The sequence below is a fragment of the Megalobrama amblycephala genome, linkage group LG1 (assembly GCF_018812025.1).
Source record: "Megalobrama amblycephala isolate DHTTF-2021 linkage group LG1, ASM1881202v1, whole genome shotgun sequence".
Taxonomy (NCBI): Eukaryota; Metazoa; Chordata; class Actinopteri; order Cypriniformes; family Xenocyprididae; genus Megalobrama; species Megalobrama amblycephala.
The window spans coordinates 3,316,291-3,336,175 of NC_063044.1; the positions used below are offsets into that span (position 1 = coordinate 3,316,291).

At 37.4% G+C, this 19,885-nt stretch overlaps 1 protein-coding gene across 1 annotated transcript; it reads left to right on the forward strand.

The window, feature by feature from the left end:
- Positions 1–8,793: 8,793 nt before the first annotated feature.
- Positions 8,794–17,965, forward strand: LOC125252760 (gastrula zinc finger protein XlCGF57.1-like). Its single transcript, XM_048166362.1, has 3 exons — positions 8,794–8,943; positions 9,600–9,753; positions 15,848–17,965. Exons 2-3 carry the CDS (start codon positions 9,600–9,602, stop codon positions 17,065–17,067), a joined length of 1,374 nt encoding a protein of 457 aa, XP_048022319.1. The 5' UTR covers positions 8,794–8,943; the 3' UTR covers positions 17,068–17,965.
- The last annotated feature ends 1,920 nt before the right edge of the window (positions 17,966–19,885 follow it).

The following is a 19,885-nucleotide window of genomic DNA, read 5'->3' on the forward strand; positions in this document are numbered from 1 at the left end:
CCCCCCAGGGATCGTAACAAAAGGAACATAAAAACAATAGATTCTCAGAAAACCTGCTCAAAAATAAACTACAAGGGTAATACATATGAGCAATTTTAAAATGGGGTTCTTTAATTTTACTTTTAATCAAATTGAATCAGAGTTCGGATAACAGATACTCTAGATCAGTGGTTCTCTGCTCTGCACATTTTGTATGTCTCTCTTATCTGACACACTCAATTCAGTTCATGCAGACTCTCCTAATGAGCTGATGATCTAAATCAGGTGTGTTAAATAAGGGATACATACAAAATGTGCAGAGCAGTGGGTCCCGAGGGCTGGAGTTGAGAAACACTGCTCTAGATTGTGCTTCAGGGAGGGTTCTTGAAGAAAAATCATTTCTAATAAAGAAGTTATTGCATTTTTTATCTAATACATGAACACCATTGATTCATGTGAACGAATATGATTGTTTAAACAAATCTTTAATCACATTTTTTAAACTGCCAGGAATACTTTTAATCACCTTATTAAAGTCTCTTAATGAAATTGTTGCACCTTTCAAAGACACAAAATCAGAAAAAGAGAGAAGGACTCCTTGAGCACTAAACAAATCAGAAACAAATATATTTTGACTCACCCATTCCTTTAAAAAAAGGGATTTGTTACATTTTCATTATTCCACATAATACACGTGTGTGGGGAAAGATTATGATTGAAAGCATCTTCCAGGAATCTAGAGCTTGTTTGTGGAAATTCGAGAGTTTGATAGGTAATTTGCTGCACTTAATATTACAAGATAGTAAGAATTTAAGGCCATTAAACACCACAGTGTTTGAAGATAAGGTTAGGGATCCAAAACCAGGGTAATCCATTATTAGAAACACAACTCTTAATCCAGTTAATTTTGAATGTCTGGTTGATAGTTTGTAAATCTAAAGCAATAAGACACCCTCCTTGTAACTTCTTACCAAGGATTTCCTCCGAACACATTATTTTATTTCTCCAAATAAAACGGAACAACAGAAAGTCAACAGATTTAATAGTTTTATTATCAATATCAATATAAAGTGAAGGAGCAGGGTAAACTAGGTGTGATATTTCCTCAGCCTCAGCAGGACTCTACCGTCTCTTTGCAGCCAGCAACATAGTATTTTCTTAGTTTTATCTAACCTTGGCTGAAAATTGTAATGAAGATGTTCTGAACCTGTCGACACCAAGATATTTTACACGCCGTTTAACTGTAATGCCATAGACAGAAACTTGATCTGAATCATATACATACAAAGATTAAACTTACTTATGGCAACATTGAATTGTGATTCATTTTTAAGAAACAGACTAACTGCTAACTGACTAATTATTAAAGGATTCTCTCCAATATTTATGCCTTCAATATTTGAGTGTTGTATATGCAAGCTTAGTAGCTCGGCACCCAACAGAAAAAGAAAAGGTGATGGGGCATCCCTGACCAATACCTCAATCCACAGAAAATCTGGGGAAAATGCCAAAAGCAAAGGAGACACAACTATTAATTCCTTTGAATCATTTTACCAAAACCAAACTTAGAAAGGTCTTCAAAAATAAAGGAATGCTCAACTGTATCAAAAGCTTTATAGAAGTCGATAAACCAAATTAACGCCTCTTTGTTTATAAATTCAGAATAATCTATAATTAATAATATTACTAGAGATATGTCTACCTTTTAAAAACCAGATTGAGTGTTAGAAATTATGTCTGCTAAACAAGATTTGATCTTTTCAGCATATACAGAAGCCAATAACCTATAATCAGGATTCAAAAGGGTGATCAGGCACCAATTATCTAAAAATTTGTTATCCTTATTAGGTTTGGGAATAAGAGAGATGAGGCCTTGTTTCATTGATTCTGCCAATTCACCTTTTAATGCACACTCAATAAGCTTCGTAAAGAAGATGCTTAATAAAGTCCCAAAAGACTTAAAAAAATTCAAAGGGTAACCCGTCCGGCCCTGGGGATTTGTTATTTGGCATTCTTTTTACTATATTATAAAGATCATCTATATTAAAGGGTTCCTCACAAAGTTCTCTGTTGTGGTCATTCATTTTAGGAATCACAGATCGAATTTTATGAAAAAACTAGGATGAAGCATTAGAGTCAAAAGAAGAGGTATAAAGATTTTGATCAAATTTAAATACATGGTAAGAAATCAAAAAAGGGTCATTAAATAATGTATTATTAATATAAAGAGAAGAGATTTCTTCTCTAGGTTACAAAAAAGCAGAATTTTCCCCCAAACTCAAGCTACTTTGCTCTTGATCTAATAAATGTGCCCCTTGCTTTCTCTAGAAAGAGTTCATCCAGATTGGTTTATAAATTAAAGAGATTCCTTGTCATCCTCTCCAGGGGAAGTATTCTTTAAAATGTATTTTTTTTTTTTTTTTTTTTAAATTAAATCAATAATTTCCTAATTTTTAACAGAAATTAAATTTTTCCCAAATTTTACAGAAAATTTCCTACATTCATATTTAAATAGCTCCCATTTAGAAATGGCCGAGATATTCACCTGAGATTTAAAGCTTTCTGCGATACTCATTCCAAATGAACTACATGGGCCAAGAGTGCCAGTCAGTCCATGTAATTAAATCTCTGCTTCTGGGTAAAATATACTGCGCGTCAGAAGTTTGTAGAGACGTGGCAAAGATTGCAGCCAGGAGTGAAGACCCTGGAACTGAATGCCACCATCTTCAAAGAACATTCTCTGCACAGCGTTACATTCCTCCACCACCACTAGACACTGCGTCTTTAGACAAAATGACTTTAGACTTACGGAACAAACGCGGCGCCAGTTTCGTTTTTTTCCGTAAGTAGAATAGGGAAGGCGTAGGAAATTCAACGTAAGCGTTATGAAGAATGCGGAAGCGGAAAGTACGTTCAATATACTGAACGTGATATTTGATATTTTGTTTATAAAGCTTAAACGGTTGTATTTTTTCCGAAAATGACAGATCAATTCGCTAGATAAGACCCTTATTTCTCATCTGGTATCGTTTAAAGCCCTTGAAGCCAGGGGCGTAAATCGCGGGGGGGGGACAGGGGGGTCAGCAATACAAACGCAAACGGGCGTTTTAAGTTTAGAAACATTTTGAGTCACCCCTCCCTTGCCTCACAGTGGTTTGGTCCACCGCGCACGTCACACTCGCGTGTGTTTAGATTCTGTAGAAGTCCGGCGGCGCCGGCGGGAGAGAACAGTTCTACAGAGAGATGAGTTCCAGTAAGTCGGCTCTCAAGGCTATTTTATTCAAAAACATCGGATGAAGTGATTATTTTCTCTTTAATGCTGACGGTGCTGAGTAATTAGTCATAACAACAACAAAAAAGATGATAACTGATGATTTTATTTTGCCGTGAGTCCGCTATTTTAGCGATTATAATGTTACCTAGCTTGTTGGATATTATAAGATGAGTCACCCACACCAACAACAATTAACACTGTGATAAGAATATGTGAACTGTAATAAGGCTAACAGATTTACTGTTGTGTGTTCGGTTATGCTCCGTGTGTATTCACAAAGACTAAAAGGGACTTTGGTATTCATCGTATTTTGGTGACTTGGTTGTAAACAACTTCAAAAAAATAAAATAAAATAAAATAAATAAATAAATAAATAATTTTGAAGAATATTTTGGCCAATTTAGTCAGTTTTTTCATTGAACCAAATGAGAAACAATGAGCATAATGGCAGTCTCTATGCTACACTAATAATAGTAGGTTTTCTTCTGTGTAACATTACATATATTCTTTATAAGTAAAATTTTGGCTGTGTTATTTGTGTCCCCTTCAAAAATTGCTCTTAAGAAATTTTATGTTTATTGTCCCCCCCTACTGTCAGATGAAATTTACGCCCCTGCTTGAAGCTGCACTGAAACTGTAATATGGACCTTCATCCTGTTGATAGCCATTGAAATACACTATAAGGAGAATAATCCTGGAATGTTTTCATCAAAAACCTTAATTTCTTTTCGACTGACGAAAGAAAGACATGAACATCTTGGATGACATGGGGGTGAGTAAATTTATCAGGAAAAGTGTACTTAAAAGTGGACTACTCCTTTAAGAGCAATGTCACAGCGTCTCTCCTGTCGGCAGAAAGAGTTGCCCTTACCTGTGACAGCTGGACATCCAGGGCAACAGACTCATATGTCACCATCACATGTTTAATTTTCTTAAACATGTTTCAATGTGTTAATGAATTTCACTGTTGTCACAATGTTTGTTATTCAAACAAAAAGTAATTAAACAATTGTGTGGGCCTGGTTGTTTGTGTATTTCATTAATATAGTTAAGTAGGAGGGTTTCAGTTACCAGCATTTATATTAAAAATGAATTACATGTCTGTAAAACTAACATTTAAAATTAAATATTTATAACTAGTCGATTTGTGTCAAAACCACACAAACAAGAATTGAATCGCCAAATTGGTCGCAATACCCAACTCTAGTTGATTGTGTTATGGGGGGATATGGCCTGTCACAGACATACATATACTTTTCAGTATTTACTAACCTAAAAGACAACTGGTGTCAGCTTGCATGGGCGAGTTATAGTAACATTTGACACAATGTCTGGAATATGGCACTGTCACTGTATGGGCAGTAAACACAGATTGAGTTGTGTCCACAGATATTTATGCATGTGGTGGGTATTCCAGGAGCATCCGTCAGAGGAAGAGGAAATTCAATTGCAAGTCCTGAAGAAATAGAGGACCTTGAGAAGAAGGAACAAGAGAGGGATGATGACATATGACCATCAAATGAGACAGCATCAGCAGTCATTAAAATGGCAGAGTACTTTTTGGGGTGCAAGAGAATTCCTGAAAATCTTCCACAAGACTTAATTGTAAAGGACATGGTGATACCTGAAAGCTTTGTGCCTAAAGAGACACAGTACCCTAACTGCCCAGGACCATGATACCCTAACCTCAGTGATGCTATCCTGAAGACAAAGCATGCTACCATTTATGGTTTGTTTTCTGTGCACAGAGGTATTTGTCACACTTTTGTGAGTTGTCTGCATTAATCCTCGTTAGTCACCACGGTTTCCCATTAGTTAAGTCTTGTCAGCTGTTCCCGTTTTGTAATCATTATCTGTGTATTTAAGTTCCTGCCTGTTCTGTGTTCCTTGTCGGTTATGGTTTGTGTTTGTAGCACACTGTTGCGCTTCTGCCTGCTTGTTGGATTAAACCCTGTTTACATTTGTATATCTGCCTTCGTCTGCCTCCTTCGTTCCTTAACACTAAGGCTATTCCTATGACAAGAGCTGGGGTTATACATAGTTAGTTTTGAAACAATGAAAAATTAGAAAAGATATTTGTGTTAATGGTAAAAATGATATTACTTAAATACCCCGTGGTGAAAATCACATTTTTAATGTTGTTTATATGTCTATATGGTGTTTTAATATGCTTTCAGACAAACCATGTGCAAATTCATAAGTCAATACCATTCCTGAGTATTTTCACCTTAAAAGTCCAGTTAACCAAAGAAAAAAAAAATGCAGTTTGAAATTGCTGGTATTTTCTGACGTCACAAGCTACCTTGTAACTGGTGTGCAAGCAGGCTTTAGCATATCATTACTATGATGCAAAGTAGGGGTGTCTAACAAGAAGCCATGCCTGAACATATGTACATTTAGCAATATGGGGGGTGAATCGTGTATATGATGTAATATGTATATTATGATGTTATGATGAACTATAATCCCTTGATTATATTTTTAGAGATGGCGAGTGGGAACATGGCTGTGCAACACATTATTACCTGCTTGATAACGTAGTGAAGCAAAAGGCTAATCATATTAATTACTGCTGTGGGTCCAAAGTTGTAAAGAGCAATACCTGTATGCTGCGTTTATTACAGTAACTTGAGTAAAAGTTGACCAAGAGGGTCTCTGAGCTGGTGCAGGGCTAATTTGCATATTGGTTCTGTGCATACTGAGATCCAGTCCATACGGAGCTGTGTGGGGTTGTTGAGATCCGACTGTCAGGCAGATCTGGTGTTTTGGGAGCCTGAAACTGCTATTTTTTTTTTAAAACTGGGTTCCAAAATGGATAAATCTGAAAACGACCATGTGTACGCAGACATTTTTTGAAAAGGGGGAAAAAAAAGCTCTGTTTATACTAAACGAAGTAGAGTCGAGGATTTTTTTCACAGGAAAAAGTGTTTAAATATGTAATTTCAGTGATCAAAGATGAGTATTAAGGGATAAAATTATTGACTATAGGGGGACATAATGATAATTAATGATATTAGAAATTCTAAGACTTTTTTCTGGCTGCCGAAACTGTGCAGATACAGTTATCCACGAGGGGCAAGGCTGCGTGAAATGCCAAGGCTGAAATTTCAGCAGAAACCCTGGTCCCTGTTGCTGGCCTTTCTAAGGTTTTAAATGTAATACAATCCTTCGAAGTTTGAAATGTTACTAGCAATGTGCTCAAGTTTTTGTTCTATTAAAACAACATAGATTTAAAATGTTCTGTGCCAACAGATTGTTTTATGACATGTACTTTAACAAATTCTGTACTTAAAGTCAGAATTATTTAAGACAAACAATATGTACATAGATGGTGTACCAAACTAATTTGTTTTTGCTAATGTTCTCTGTAAGCTGATTCTTTTGTTATGTATTCTACACAATCTCCATATTGAAGTTTATTCAGCAAGTAAGTTTCTTAAGTTTTTGCATTTAAACTTAATTCCCATGCAAACTATGGCTTATCTGTTTGTGACAGAGAATATTAAAGTGACAATGAATATTAGATTTTCTTTAAAATGTAAAGTGCTTTATAAGTAAAATGTATTATTATTATTATTATTAAAATATATAACTCTAAAGTGTTATATTACAACCAGAGGACTTCATTTTTATCCAAAATGACATAACTGGGATTTATCATTCTCCTTACATTGAACATATATTGCATGTTATTTATGCCAAATAGCACAATTTGCTCATCTTCTGGTGATGTTAATAAGCTCAGTTAAACAATCTTGGTATGGCCTGTAGTGTTCATTTACTGTATAGTTGAATACATTTGCCAGGTCATAATAAAGTAAATTAAATTCAGTCTCTGCTTTAATTTTGACCTCGTCAGACTGGAATGGATCAGAGCCATATATGGATGGTGATCAAAGATGAGTTTTAAGGGATAAAATAATTGACTACAAGGGGACTTTAACCATACATTGTTTTATTGTTTTTATTAATTAATTAATATTACCCAGAGCTTTTTCTAATTACAATGTAACTACTTCACCTTAAAAATAAATATATATAATATATTATCGGCTGACTAGCCTCTTCAGCTAGTTAGCACAGTAATGCAAGTAATTACTCACTTAAAACTTGCATATGAAATAATTAACTAGATTTCATTTACATCCATTTTATTTATTGTGTTTTCCATTGCTGCTGACACAGTAAGCACTTTCACACTTAGAGAGACAGACTGACTTTAAATAGCAACACAAAGGAGGATTTATAGAGTGTAAACTCAATACTAACTTAAACTCTTCTTAAATCTCAGTCATGTCAGCTCATAATTCATAGACATTGGTAAAGCGCTAATGTGTTTTATTGTATGTTTTAACAAAAGCTACACTAGTGTTTTATTCAGTTATATTTCTTCATTCTTCTGAAAACAGGCCATTGCTTCTGTATTCATTTTAATTGACATTTTCCAAAGTCAGTATTATCAAATATATACTGTGTTTCATATGCTGCATATCATATACCCAACACTTGATTAGTTAACTACTCCACTAAAACGCTCCCATGCGGTACTTTTCTTTCCTTCGCTTTTTTTTTTTAAAAATTCACATTTTTTAAAATTTCTCTCAGATTTGTTTTGCCTTCATTGCTGCTTAACAAGTTATCCCGCAATTAGTATCTGACGAAGAATTGAGCAATATCTCATGTAGATTTTATTCCTATGCGTTCTATAATGTCCACTAGGACAAATGTTTTCCTTTATTGGTTTTCCCTGAAGAGAGATGCTGTTTTTGAAAAGGAAAGTAAGCGTGATGCACATTCATTGCGTTTTACCATGAAATGAGAGTTTGAGTCTTTATTAAAGGGATAGTTCACCCCAAAATGAAAATTTGATGTTTATCTTAGCTACTCCCAGGGCATCCAAGATGTAGGTGACTTTTGTTTAGTTCAGTACTATCCCTTTAAACTCAAAACATTCATGATTTTTGTCTCATCCACCTGTGTCCCGCCTGCATTTAATTGACAGTTATTTTTTATTACCGCCCCGCGGATACCGTGATCCACGCATCTGAAGTACACACCTATGAAATATAGATATTTGGTGACAACCACATAAAAGCACAAAACAGAACCGACAGTCTCTTTTAAGAGCATCACAGAATTTGAATCACTACATAGGCAGCAACTCACACAAATGACCCTTGACATTGAAGACTTTATTTGCTATTGATTTAATTATATGTAAAAATATGTGAAAGATTACATTTTTAATTTGACTGAACCTTTTACCAATAATTTTTGGTATTGAATGAATTACATTTAATATTGATTACTTCTTTTACTTAAACTTATCCTTGAAAGATAACTTTTTACACATTTTACACCCATGTTTAAACAAAAACCACATTTTATATATTGGTAAAACACACTGAGTTTAAATGTGTTTCAATTAAATGTGTTTCAATTCGGACACATGAATAAACTCTGCTTTATGAACTCAAACAACACAACCTTTTTAACACGTTTGTTTGTATCTTATTTGTCACTGTTTTAATGTTAATACAAAGATTACCTGGTAAAATAGTTAGATTTCAATGCACTTCTGTGATTGTAGACGATGCAGCGTCTGAACAGGACTTTTATTTTGGAGTGACGACATGACGTCACAAGACTGCGCCGAGCTCCTGCATCTGCTGTGATTCTGCTGAAGAAAGGTTTGTTTTAAGAATTTAATCGACAGAAATAGTTTTAATGGTTTTTAATAGTTTTAAAAGCGATGTGAAATGAGTTTATACACTATTTATTGTAACGTTGTGATTCTTTATCTAACTCTAATGAAGGATATTTGTGTGAGTAAAACTCATATCCACTGATGAGAAACAGTAAACCTGCGTCTCATTTCTCTCTATATATTTCATAAATAAGTTTATCATGGGCTGCGTCTCAATGTTCATACTATCCATCCTAAATAGTATGTGACATTAGTCATTTTCAATACTATTTAGGGTGGATAGTATGCACATTGGGATGCAGGGATGAACTCGAGTTCAGTCTCTGGAGAGTAATGATGGAGAAACTGAACTTTTCAACTCCGAGTCAATTGAATCAAACACTGAGAAATGATTCAGTGAATCACGACTCGTGCTGCTCAAACAGTGAACATGAACGACAACAACAAACACTAACAAACAAACTGATCATGTTTTCATCAAAGAGTAATCATTTAAATATAATTATAATTCTTTGAATACCAAATGTAGATCATAACTGTCTAAATATGAAGTTTATTAATTTTAAGCATTAGTGTTGTTGTTGTTGTCCAGCCGGTCATTTAAGACCATTAACTCTGTTAAGAATTCTCTTCTTAAAGATGGCGTTTATTAAAGAGGAGACTGAAGACATGAAGATTGAGTTTATTAAAGAAGAGACTGAAATTATGAAGATAATTATTAGAGATGAGAATGAAGACATGAAGATTGAAGAAACATTCAGTGTGAAACATGAAGATACTGAGGAACAAAAAGGTTGGTTTTATTCTCAAAGCTGAAATTGATCATTATTAAAATGTCCAGCTCTACAGAAATAGAGATATAATCTTACAGAATATTACAGAAGTTGCCAAAACAATTATTTTCTGAAACAATAAACCCAATATCATCTTCTGAATAGAGAACAATGGAAAAGATTTTTTCTGTTCATGCTCAATAGAAAAAAATAGTCTGTAATTTGGTCTTTATTATTTTTATGACTTGCAGTTTTGTGCATTCGTATTTATATTAAAAGTGTTTATAGACTAAATACCATAAAGGAGTGGTCGCAATAGGCGGCCCTTGGGCCAAAACTGGCCCGCCAGCAATAATATCTGGCCCGCGCCCACAGCCAGATTATTTGAATAGCATCCGGTTCTGAAATAGATCCTTGACTCGTGGTGCTTTATTATCACCGTGTCTACTAACTTATACCAGACACGCTGCAACAGCTAAAAGCTGTCTAGACTGAACAAAACGACCATTGCAAAGCACTTGGACTACAAACTCGATTCCAAAAAAAGTTGGGACACTGTACAAATTGTGAATGAAAAAGGAATGCAATAATTTACAAATCTCACAAATTTATATTTTATTCACAATAGAATATAGGCAACATATCAAATGTTGAAAGTGAGACATTTTGAAATGTCATGCCAAATATTGGCTTATTTTGGATTTCATTAGAGCTACACATTCCGAAAAAGTTGGGACAGGTAGCAATTAGGGGTGGACAATAATTCAATATCAATATATATCGCGATATAATTTTTTTCGATAACGGTGATATGATTTTTAAACACATTTCCGGTATTTCGATATAGACATTACAGCATCACTGACTTGAGGCGCAGCCTTTAGAAAGAGCAGAACGCGATTGGCTATTTGCGTGATGACGTACACCACAGAGACACGCAGCCACCAGCCAGTGCTCAGCTAAGATCAAACGCGAACGCGGCAAGTTTTACACAATGAGTACACCTGATGTAAATGCGACGGAACAAGCTTCCACAACTTGATGAAAATATGTGTGCATAACTACACCGTGCTGGTTAATGTTTGGTGCAGGAGAATGTGTGAAATAAAAACTTTAAACACGGATACTTTATTCTGTATGAGCTATGTGTCACGTGGCTAGTGTTATTAAACTCATCGCGGAGCTCCGCGCAGAAACCAAGCATATGCGCGCTCCGCCTGTATATCATAAAAACAATTGTATTTTTCATGGGTTCGTATTCAAACTCCAGTTTTGACCGCATCGCGAGCAAAATACAAACAACACACGTGCTGTGCTGAGGTAAACAGCCTACGGCTTGCGTATTTGAACGCAGCTAGAGCAGGCAGAGGTGAACGAGCAGCACTTTTGTGTTATTTGAATTCTCCGCTGTAATGCGATCTCATGCGAACATATTTTCCATTTGTGCTGGTAGATTACAGCAAAACAATCCACTTCCAAGAGAAGTGATGCTTCCTCATGCATAATACTGCAATTATATCTTATGCATACTACAGCGCAGTGATTGGATTAAATGAGCTTTATGTCATGAATATATGTCGAGATTCGCTCAAAACGGTCTACGTCAGCATGTTCGACCATGCCCATACTTGGGCCGATTTTGTGATGTTGCTCCGACTCAGCTTTTGAAACAGGAAGACAGAAATCGCTATGAAAAATGCAAAAATAACTATTTTTCACTTATGAATAACATTGAGTACCTTTAGTGTTTTCAATGATGTGCAGCCTATACATATCTGTTTACATCTCAAAAAAAGTGTTTTGGGGTTTCATGACCCTTTAAGAATAATAAAATCAGCCTACGTTATAGTTTATTGTTAAAGATATTAATATTACTAAAGTGAGTGAGTCTTATGTTTATTTTTATGTTTGTATGAAGGCTAAATACAAATAAAAGCTGAACATAAATTTGTACTGTTTTTATTTCTAAAATCCTATATAGTTTTATAGGAAGAGATTTCATAGATTTGGCAAATTCATTTTTCAGACGTTTGTAGGTACAGACATCCGTTGTGGCCGTTCTTGGCAGTTTTTCTGGGGCTATTATATAGTTCATATCGATATCGGAATTATATCGTATCGACCGAAATTAAGAATTATATCGTGATATAAATTTTGGCCATATCGTCCAGCCCTAGTAGCAATAAGAGGCCGGAAAAGTTGAATATACATATAAGGAACAGCTGGAGGACCAATTTGCAACTTATTAGGTCAATTGGCAACATGATTGGGTATAAAAAGAGCCTCTGATACTCCTTTTCCACCATGGTGGTTTGAGTGCTGGTTCGGAGCCAGAGCCAAGTTTCAAATCAGTTCTTTGTCTTTCGACACACAAAGCACCAGCTCCGAACCAGGAAAAGTGGTTCGTAAGAAGCACCAAAACATTGCTGGGCTAGAAGTAAGAACCGCTTGCGTCAGGGGCTGGGGGCGGGGTTACCGTGACCAACAAGGAACTTGTGGCCGCCATTTATGAAATAGCAGCTAATCGAGCTAATGCAGCTCGATTGTAATCTCCGTCTATATACAAATTACGGCAAGCCGTGTTTGGATGACGATGTAGGTTCGCAAAGTCATGAGCATCAACAGTAGTGAAACATCCATGATTGTTGATAGAAGGCTTGTTTGAGATGCATCGGAGCAGCGCGGGCCGATTTGGCGGGTGCCGCGGATCCGTGGGAGCGTTTGTACAGCATACGACTCCTTGTGCTTTTGGATCGTTCTCGCGGAGCTTTGATGTCATGCGCCGATCGCCCTACGGGAAGGCGATGCATCTCAAACGAGCCTGGTGTGATTGAATTCGGCGCTGCGGCGCTAGCTTTGCTGTGAAATATGAGACATATATAGTGACGTAAGACCTGGCTCTATGCTGGCTCTCTAGCCCGTGGAAAGGCAAACCCGTTCTTACAAGGCTCGTCAGTTGAACCAACTCCGAACTGGCACTAGCACTAGCTCTGAACTAGTACCTGGTTCATGCTGGTGGAAAGGGGAATCAGAGTGGCAGTGTCTCTCAGAAGTCAAGATGGGCAGAGGATCACCAATTTCCCCAATGCTGTGGTGAAAAATAGTGGAGCAATATCAGAAAGGAGTTTCTCAGAGAAAAATTGCAAAGAGTTTGAAGTTATCATCATCTACAGTGCATAATATCATCCAAAGATTCAGAGAATCTGGAACAATCTTTGTGCGTAAGGGTCAAGGCCGGAAAACCATACTGGATGCCCGTGATCTTCAGGCCCTTAGACGGCACTGTAGGCATGTGACGGTATCAAATTTGTTTGAGGCATTTTAAAATCTTCACCAGCTCAGTTGCTTTGTTTATGGGATTTCCGGGGTAACCCCACTCTGCTGTTCCATCAGTGCCCTCTGCTGTCAGAGAGTGAACACGCAATTTAATTCAGCTCGTCTCCTTCACTCATTCCGCCATGTGCTTCTCATGCACGTTGGGCTTGTTTACATCTGAGCATGTGTTCTTTTGACGCAGAATACAGCAGTGTTGTATTTTTATACAGTTGATGGGGAAAGTATTCTTATATGCATTATTAAAATTGTAATAATTGGTAATAAATTATTATTTACAGTATTTTGAAATGCCCATGATAACAATACCGTGCATATTCATTATCGCGATATATCGCATTACCAAATATCGGCACAAGTCTACGGCACTGCATCACATACAGGAATGCCACTGTAATGGAAATCACAACATGGGCTCAAGAATACTTCCAGAAAACATTGTCGGTGAACACAATCCACTGTGCCATTTGCCGTTACCGGCTAAAACTCTATAGGTCAAAAAAGAAGCCATATCTAAACATGATCCAGGAGTGCAGGCGTTTTCTCTGGGCCAAGGCTCATTGAAAATGGACTGTGGCAAAGTGGAAAACTGTTCTGTGGTCAGATGAATCAAAATTTGAAGTTCTTTTTGGAAAGCTGGGACGCCATGTTATCTGGACTAAAGAGGACAAGGACAACCCAAGTTGTTATCAGCGCTCAGTTCAGAAGCCTGCATCTCTGATGGTATGGGGTTGCATGAGTGCGTGTGGCATGGGCAGTTTACACATCTGGAAAGGCACCATCAATGCTGAAAGGTATATCCAAGTTCTAGAACAACATATGCTCCCATCCAGACATTGTCTCTTTCAGGGAAGATGCCACACAGTGGTAAACATGGCCTTGTCCCAACTTTTTTGAGTTGTGTTGATGCCATGAAATTCAAAATCAACTTATTTTCCCCTTTAAAATAATATATTTTCTCAGTTTAAACATTTGATATGTCATCTATGTTGTATTCTGAATAAAATATTGAAATATGAAACTTCCATATCATTGCATTCTGTTTTTATTCACAATTTGTACAGTGACTTTTTTGGAACCAGGTTTGTATATCAGAAACAGAACGGGGAATCCGGTTATTGTCGGGAATGTGTTGTCGCGCCGCGCCACATCCAGCGTAGACAATATCACTGATTATATATAATGGGTTCTATTATCTTTTGTAGCGTCGCGCTGCTCCCGTCCGGTGTCGGTGTTATATTCTTTGAAAACAGCGACAACGCATTCAGCGGCTTTGCATTCACAAAGCTATATGAATGCATAGTTGTCTTTCCATTCATCTTTGTATGCCCTGTTTTCAGTGACAACTTTCCACTTTAGACTCTTTGATAGTGTCATTTTCTCTCACCAGCTAGCTTAACATCACTCTGCACACAACGTAATAGTGTAGGCTACCTCCAGCACGCAAACAATTTGAAAATGCAGTTTAGTAGGCTACGTGAGGATGCTAAGGAATAATTCTGAGTGTTAAAGTAGGCTATGTCAAATAATTATTACAACAAGTTAGGGTCCATTGTGTAACAAGCAAATTAACATGTTACACATTTATTATTCACAATATGGAAAGAGGAAATAAAACATAGTTATTATGCCAAACTATAACAATATTTTAACCTTTTACCATGTAGTGAGGTGCCATGTCTGGTTTTACCTGCGGTGATCTAATTAGAGTACTTTTTAAATGAGGTTGATAAAAGTTTTACAGATATTGTTTGTGTAATAAACTTACATCTCTGTCCTACCTAAAACCACTCTGCTGTCAGCTCAAGCTTTTGTCAAATCTGTAATGTTTTTTAAGAAACAAAAGATGCAATATATATTGCTTTTATTTACATTTAATGTAGGGCTGCACGATATATCGTACAATACGAAAAATAACATTGAACTTTAACGCGATTATCGTTTAAACGCGATTCTTAGTGCGATTATGAAATCGCAAAGGCTGCGATTTTTTTTTTTTTTTTTTTGCGCAGCTTGTCAATGAACTATGGCTCCAAATGCTAATCCATCTGAAAGCACTGCGAGTTTGAGTCGTTTATAATGTACATTTGAAAAAGCAACACGCGTCAAACTTTTTCAAACACGAGAAGTATTTATTAACATATTGTCCAACAAAAGACAACATTTAATAACATGTTTTTACTCCAAACTCACTTCATAACGAGTTTAGCATCCTTCTGTGAGATGATGTGGCTTCTTACACAGAATAAGGCAGTCGTGTGTTTATTAGTCATGTTTAATTAATCAAAGCATTTCAATCTTCTGTTTATTCAGCTACAGCGATATGATGCGTGTTATCTTCTTCTGCTGCAGGGCATGATTTTCTGAGCAAGAGCGCCCTCTAGCTTTCAGATGGAGAAGCATTTACTACTGATCACAGAGCCGTAAGGCTCTGACAAGCTACGCATTAAATAATCGCAGCCTTTGCCATATTGCGTGCGATTTTATCGCGATAAATCGTGCATCCCTAATGTAATGTATTGTTTACTATGTAAAAATGATTAAATGATCCACGCTGTCCTCTTTGTTGTTGCTTAGCGATTTTTGCGTTCTTTAGCTACGGCAGTTGAAAGTTTACTTTCGGTCGCCGTTGCTGTTCCATCGACAGCTGTTGCTTAAAATCCCTATTATCGAATCTGGCCCCCTTTTAAAAAAGTTTGGACACCCCTGGTATAGAGCATACATGTTTTTGGTTTTGATGCATTAAATGTCTCAATTGTTTTATGTCTGTTTTTGTCCTAGAACTGATGCCGCTGAAAGAGGCGAGTCATGAACTTAATGAAAGGGAGGAAGAGAAAAACCATTACAATAAACATCATGATTTCATGACTGGAGAAAGATTGACACAGGCTAAAAAGTGTTCCTCACAAAAAAAAGCTCAAAAAACAGGAACTGAAAGTTATTTCACCTGCCAACAGTGTGGAAAGAGTTTTGATCAACATAGAAACCTTCAAGTCCACATGAGAATTCACACTGGAGAAAAGCCTTACACCTGCCAACAGTGTGGAAAGAGTTTCACACTTAAAGGAAACCTTGCAGCCCACATGAAAGTTCACACTCAAGAGAAAGCTTACACCTGCCAACAGTGTGGACAGAGTTTTACACATAAAGGTAACCTTAAAGTCCACATGAGAATTCACACTGGAGAAAAGCCTTATATCTGCCAACAGTGTGGAAAGACTTTCAGTCAAAAAGGAAGCCTTACAGCCCACATGAGAATTCACACTGGAGAGAGTCCATTCGCCTGTGAACAGTGTGGAAAGAGTATCAGTGGAAAAGGAAACCTTGAAATCCACATGAGAATTCACACTGGAGAGAAACCTTTCACCTGCCAGCAATGTGGACAGAGTTTTACACATAAAGGAAGCCTTAAAGTTCACATGAGAGCTCACACTGGAGAAAAGCCTCACACCTGCAAACAATGTGGAAAGAGTTTCAGTCAAAAAGGAAGCCTCATAGTCCACATGAGAATTCACACTGGAGAGAAACCTTTCACCTGTCAAGAGTGTGGAGAGAGTTTCACTGTAAAAGGAAACCTTATAGTCCACATGAGAAATCACACTGGAGAGAGTCCATTCGCCTGTGAACAGTGTGGAAAGAGTATCCGTGGAAAAGGAAACCTTGAAGTCCACATGAGAACTCACACTGGAGAGAAACCTTTCACCTGTCAACAGTGTAGACAGAGTTTTACACATAAAGGAAACCTTAAAGTCCACATGAGAACTCACACTGGAGAAAAGCCTTACACCTGCAGTCTGTGCGGGAATGGCTTCAAACGAGAACAAAACCTTAGGGAACACATGAATATTCACACTGGAGAGAAGCCTTTTACATGTGTGCAGTGTGGAAAGAGTTTCAGATTTAAAGGTCAACTTGCAGCCCACATGAAAGTTCACACTCAAGAGAAGGCGAAAAGGCGAGAAGTTTTAGAAGTTGTCGCTGTGGAAAGAGCAGAGGTGTAAAGAGAACCTGAAAACCATACTTGAGTAAAAGCAGGAATACCTGACAGCAAAAAATCACTCCCATTACAAGTTAAAAGTGACAAATTCTAATACAACTTGAGTAAAAAAATACTGGAGCATCTGATTTTAACATTACTTTAGTATTTTACTCATGCTAAATGTAGGCTCAGAGATGCTCTAGTCTTCGATACCCGAGAGAAATGCCAGTAAAAATAAACAATTGATTTGACTGATGAGAAATCATGTTTATTTTCTAAAATCAAAATAAAACTGAACACCTCAACATTGTAATAAATCAAAAGTCTACAAAAAGTCTCAGTGAAGCACAAGTGCCCAAAAATGCCACAAGTAAACCAATATCCTTCATAAAGGTCTTGTCAATACAGTGGATAAATAAAATAATGTTAAGTAGTTACAGTCAACTTGCTCTGGATGTGTTGGTTTCTGTCAGAGCAGGGACTAGACCTCAGGTCTCCAGCGTGAGAGTCAGACTCCCAATCCTTGAGCCAATGGAGAATGGTGAATGCAACAGTAAGACGTACTTTGGAGAAGTTGAGATGCAGAATAAGTTTTTAATAAAAGTTCAAGTAACAAAAAATCCACAGCTGAAGCAAAAACAGCAAAAGAAGTTCTCAAAAAAACTGTCCAAATGGGCATGCCAAAGATGAGAAAGTCCACAAAAAATAACAGAGAAGGAATAATCCACAGGTAAGAGAAAAATGAAAAAGTCTCAGAGATAGAGAACACTTACTCAGGCAACTGGCTTCAGAACAACTAAACACCAAGCAAAGAAGCTATGAGACAGAGTTGTTTAAATACACACAGCTGAACGAGACACACAGGGCCATATGGATTTGGATTTTGTTTTCCCTTCATAATAAAAACCTTCATTTAAAAACGGCATGTTGTGTTTATTTGTATTATCTTTGATTCATATGTAAATTAGTTTGATGATCTGAAACATTAAAGTGTGACAAACATGCAAAAAAATAAAAAATCAGGAAGGGGACAAGCACTTTTTCACACCACTGTATATAGCACTTTATTCAATAGATTGCTTAAAAGCAAGCAGCTTTACAGTATCAAACATGAAAAACAGTGTCAGTGCCTCAATTCATCAGAAGCACAACTTCATTTTGTACTATTACGGCTATCCAGTGTGTTCATGTTTTCACCTGCGGAGATCTTACCTCAACGAACTCAAACACATGAGTCATAGAAACGTTCCACGCGAGTGAAGGCAGAGCCTCGGCGCACACCTCCTATTACATTATCATCACGGACCAATGGTAGTACGAATGTGTTTTACAGTGGGTTTTTGTTGTGAAAACCTGGCAACCCTGCTCATCACCGGTGCAGTCATGACCTCATCTCCTAAATCAAACACCTCCGATTCACAACTAACTGCTAATGCACTCACATTCATGTAAAGTACAAGTTTGGTTGAGTACAGGCAAAACGCACAAGATAAAGTACCTTCAGTGCCTTCTTTATAGCAGAAACAAATTGCTGCAGAAAAAGTTAGGTGCCATGCAAAAAGGTTAATTGCATTACTCATCACAAATGTACAGGAGTTGAAAGTACATTTACTTTATAAAAAATATAGTCAAGTACAGAGTTAAACTTGCTTACATCATTATTTCCAAAAAGGTTCTTAAGTACAGTAACTAATTACTGTACATTTACTCAAATACAAAATAATATACCAATGGGAAAGAGTTTCACAGACAGGAAAACTACAAGAACCATGTAATAACACCAAAGAGAAGTTTCCATGGCTTCAGTGTGAGAAAAGTTTCCCATATCAGAGACCGTCTTGGTTACGTATGTAACCTTCGTTCCCTGAAGGAGGGAACGGAGACGTACGTCAGAAGTGAGCCGACGAACTGGGATATCGCTAGAGAGCCCTATCACCTTTGAGTGTAACTAAATGAGCCAATGAACATTGGCATGCAATGCAAGCTTTTTACTCAGGGAGTAAAACAACTGACAATGGGCTGTGTCCGGGGAGGCAAACAGATCTGAACGGTCTGAACCACTGCCAAATCACCTGGACCACCTGGGGATGGAATCTCCATTCTACCGGAAGTGGAGGCTGCTCTGAGAGCTTGTCGGCTGCACGGTTGAGCACACCTGGGATGTGAATGGCACAAAGCAACCTCAGATTATTCTGACTCCAAAAGAGGAGATGGCGGGCAAGTTGCAACATGCAACGGGAGCGTAGACTGCCCTGATGGTTGATTTACACAACAGTTGCAGTGCTGTCCAAACGGACTAGTACATTCTTGCCAGCTCTTTTTGTGAGGTTGTGGGCTGTATTCCTCTCCTTCAGGTCGTCCGTCTCAGGTCCACCTGGCTCGGCTGCAGGCTGGGCGCAGCGTCTGGCACCCTGCTGTCTGCCGGGTGCAGGCTGCTGCTTTGCAGATTTAGCAGGGGTGGAGGACAGTGCAGGCGGGCACCCTCGGTGACGAGCAGGCGGAGTTACTGTTGTGATATGTCTTTGTTAAGACCCATAGAATCAAACACCTGATCTCATGACTTTGACTACAAGATACAAATACATTTTGTGTAATTATTGCTATTACAAACAGTCCATAACAACCCATAAAACACACACACACACACATATAGATAACTTGAGTGTTTGCAAACAGTGATAAAATTAGGTTTAAAGTAGTAATAGGAAAAGGAGTAATAGAATTAAAAAAGGCAATTATTAAAGGGATAGTTCACCCAATAATGAAAATTTGATGTTTATCTGCTTACCCCCAGCGCAACCAAGATGTACGTGACTTTGTTTCCTCAGGAAAACACAAAT

Excerpts from the sequence above, each read along its gene's own strand:
- LOC125252760 (XM_048166362.1), top strand. The coding sequence starts at position 9,600 with ATGGCGTTTATTAAAGAGGAGACTGAAGACATGAAGATTGAGTTTATT. Across the intron at positions 9,754-15,847 it reads AGATACTGAGGAACAAAAAG|AACTGATGCCGCTGAAAGAG; the intron begins GTTGGTTTTATT and ends TTTTTGTCCTAG.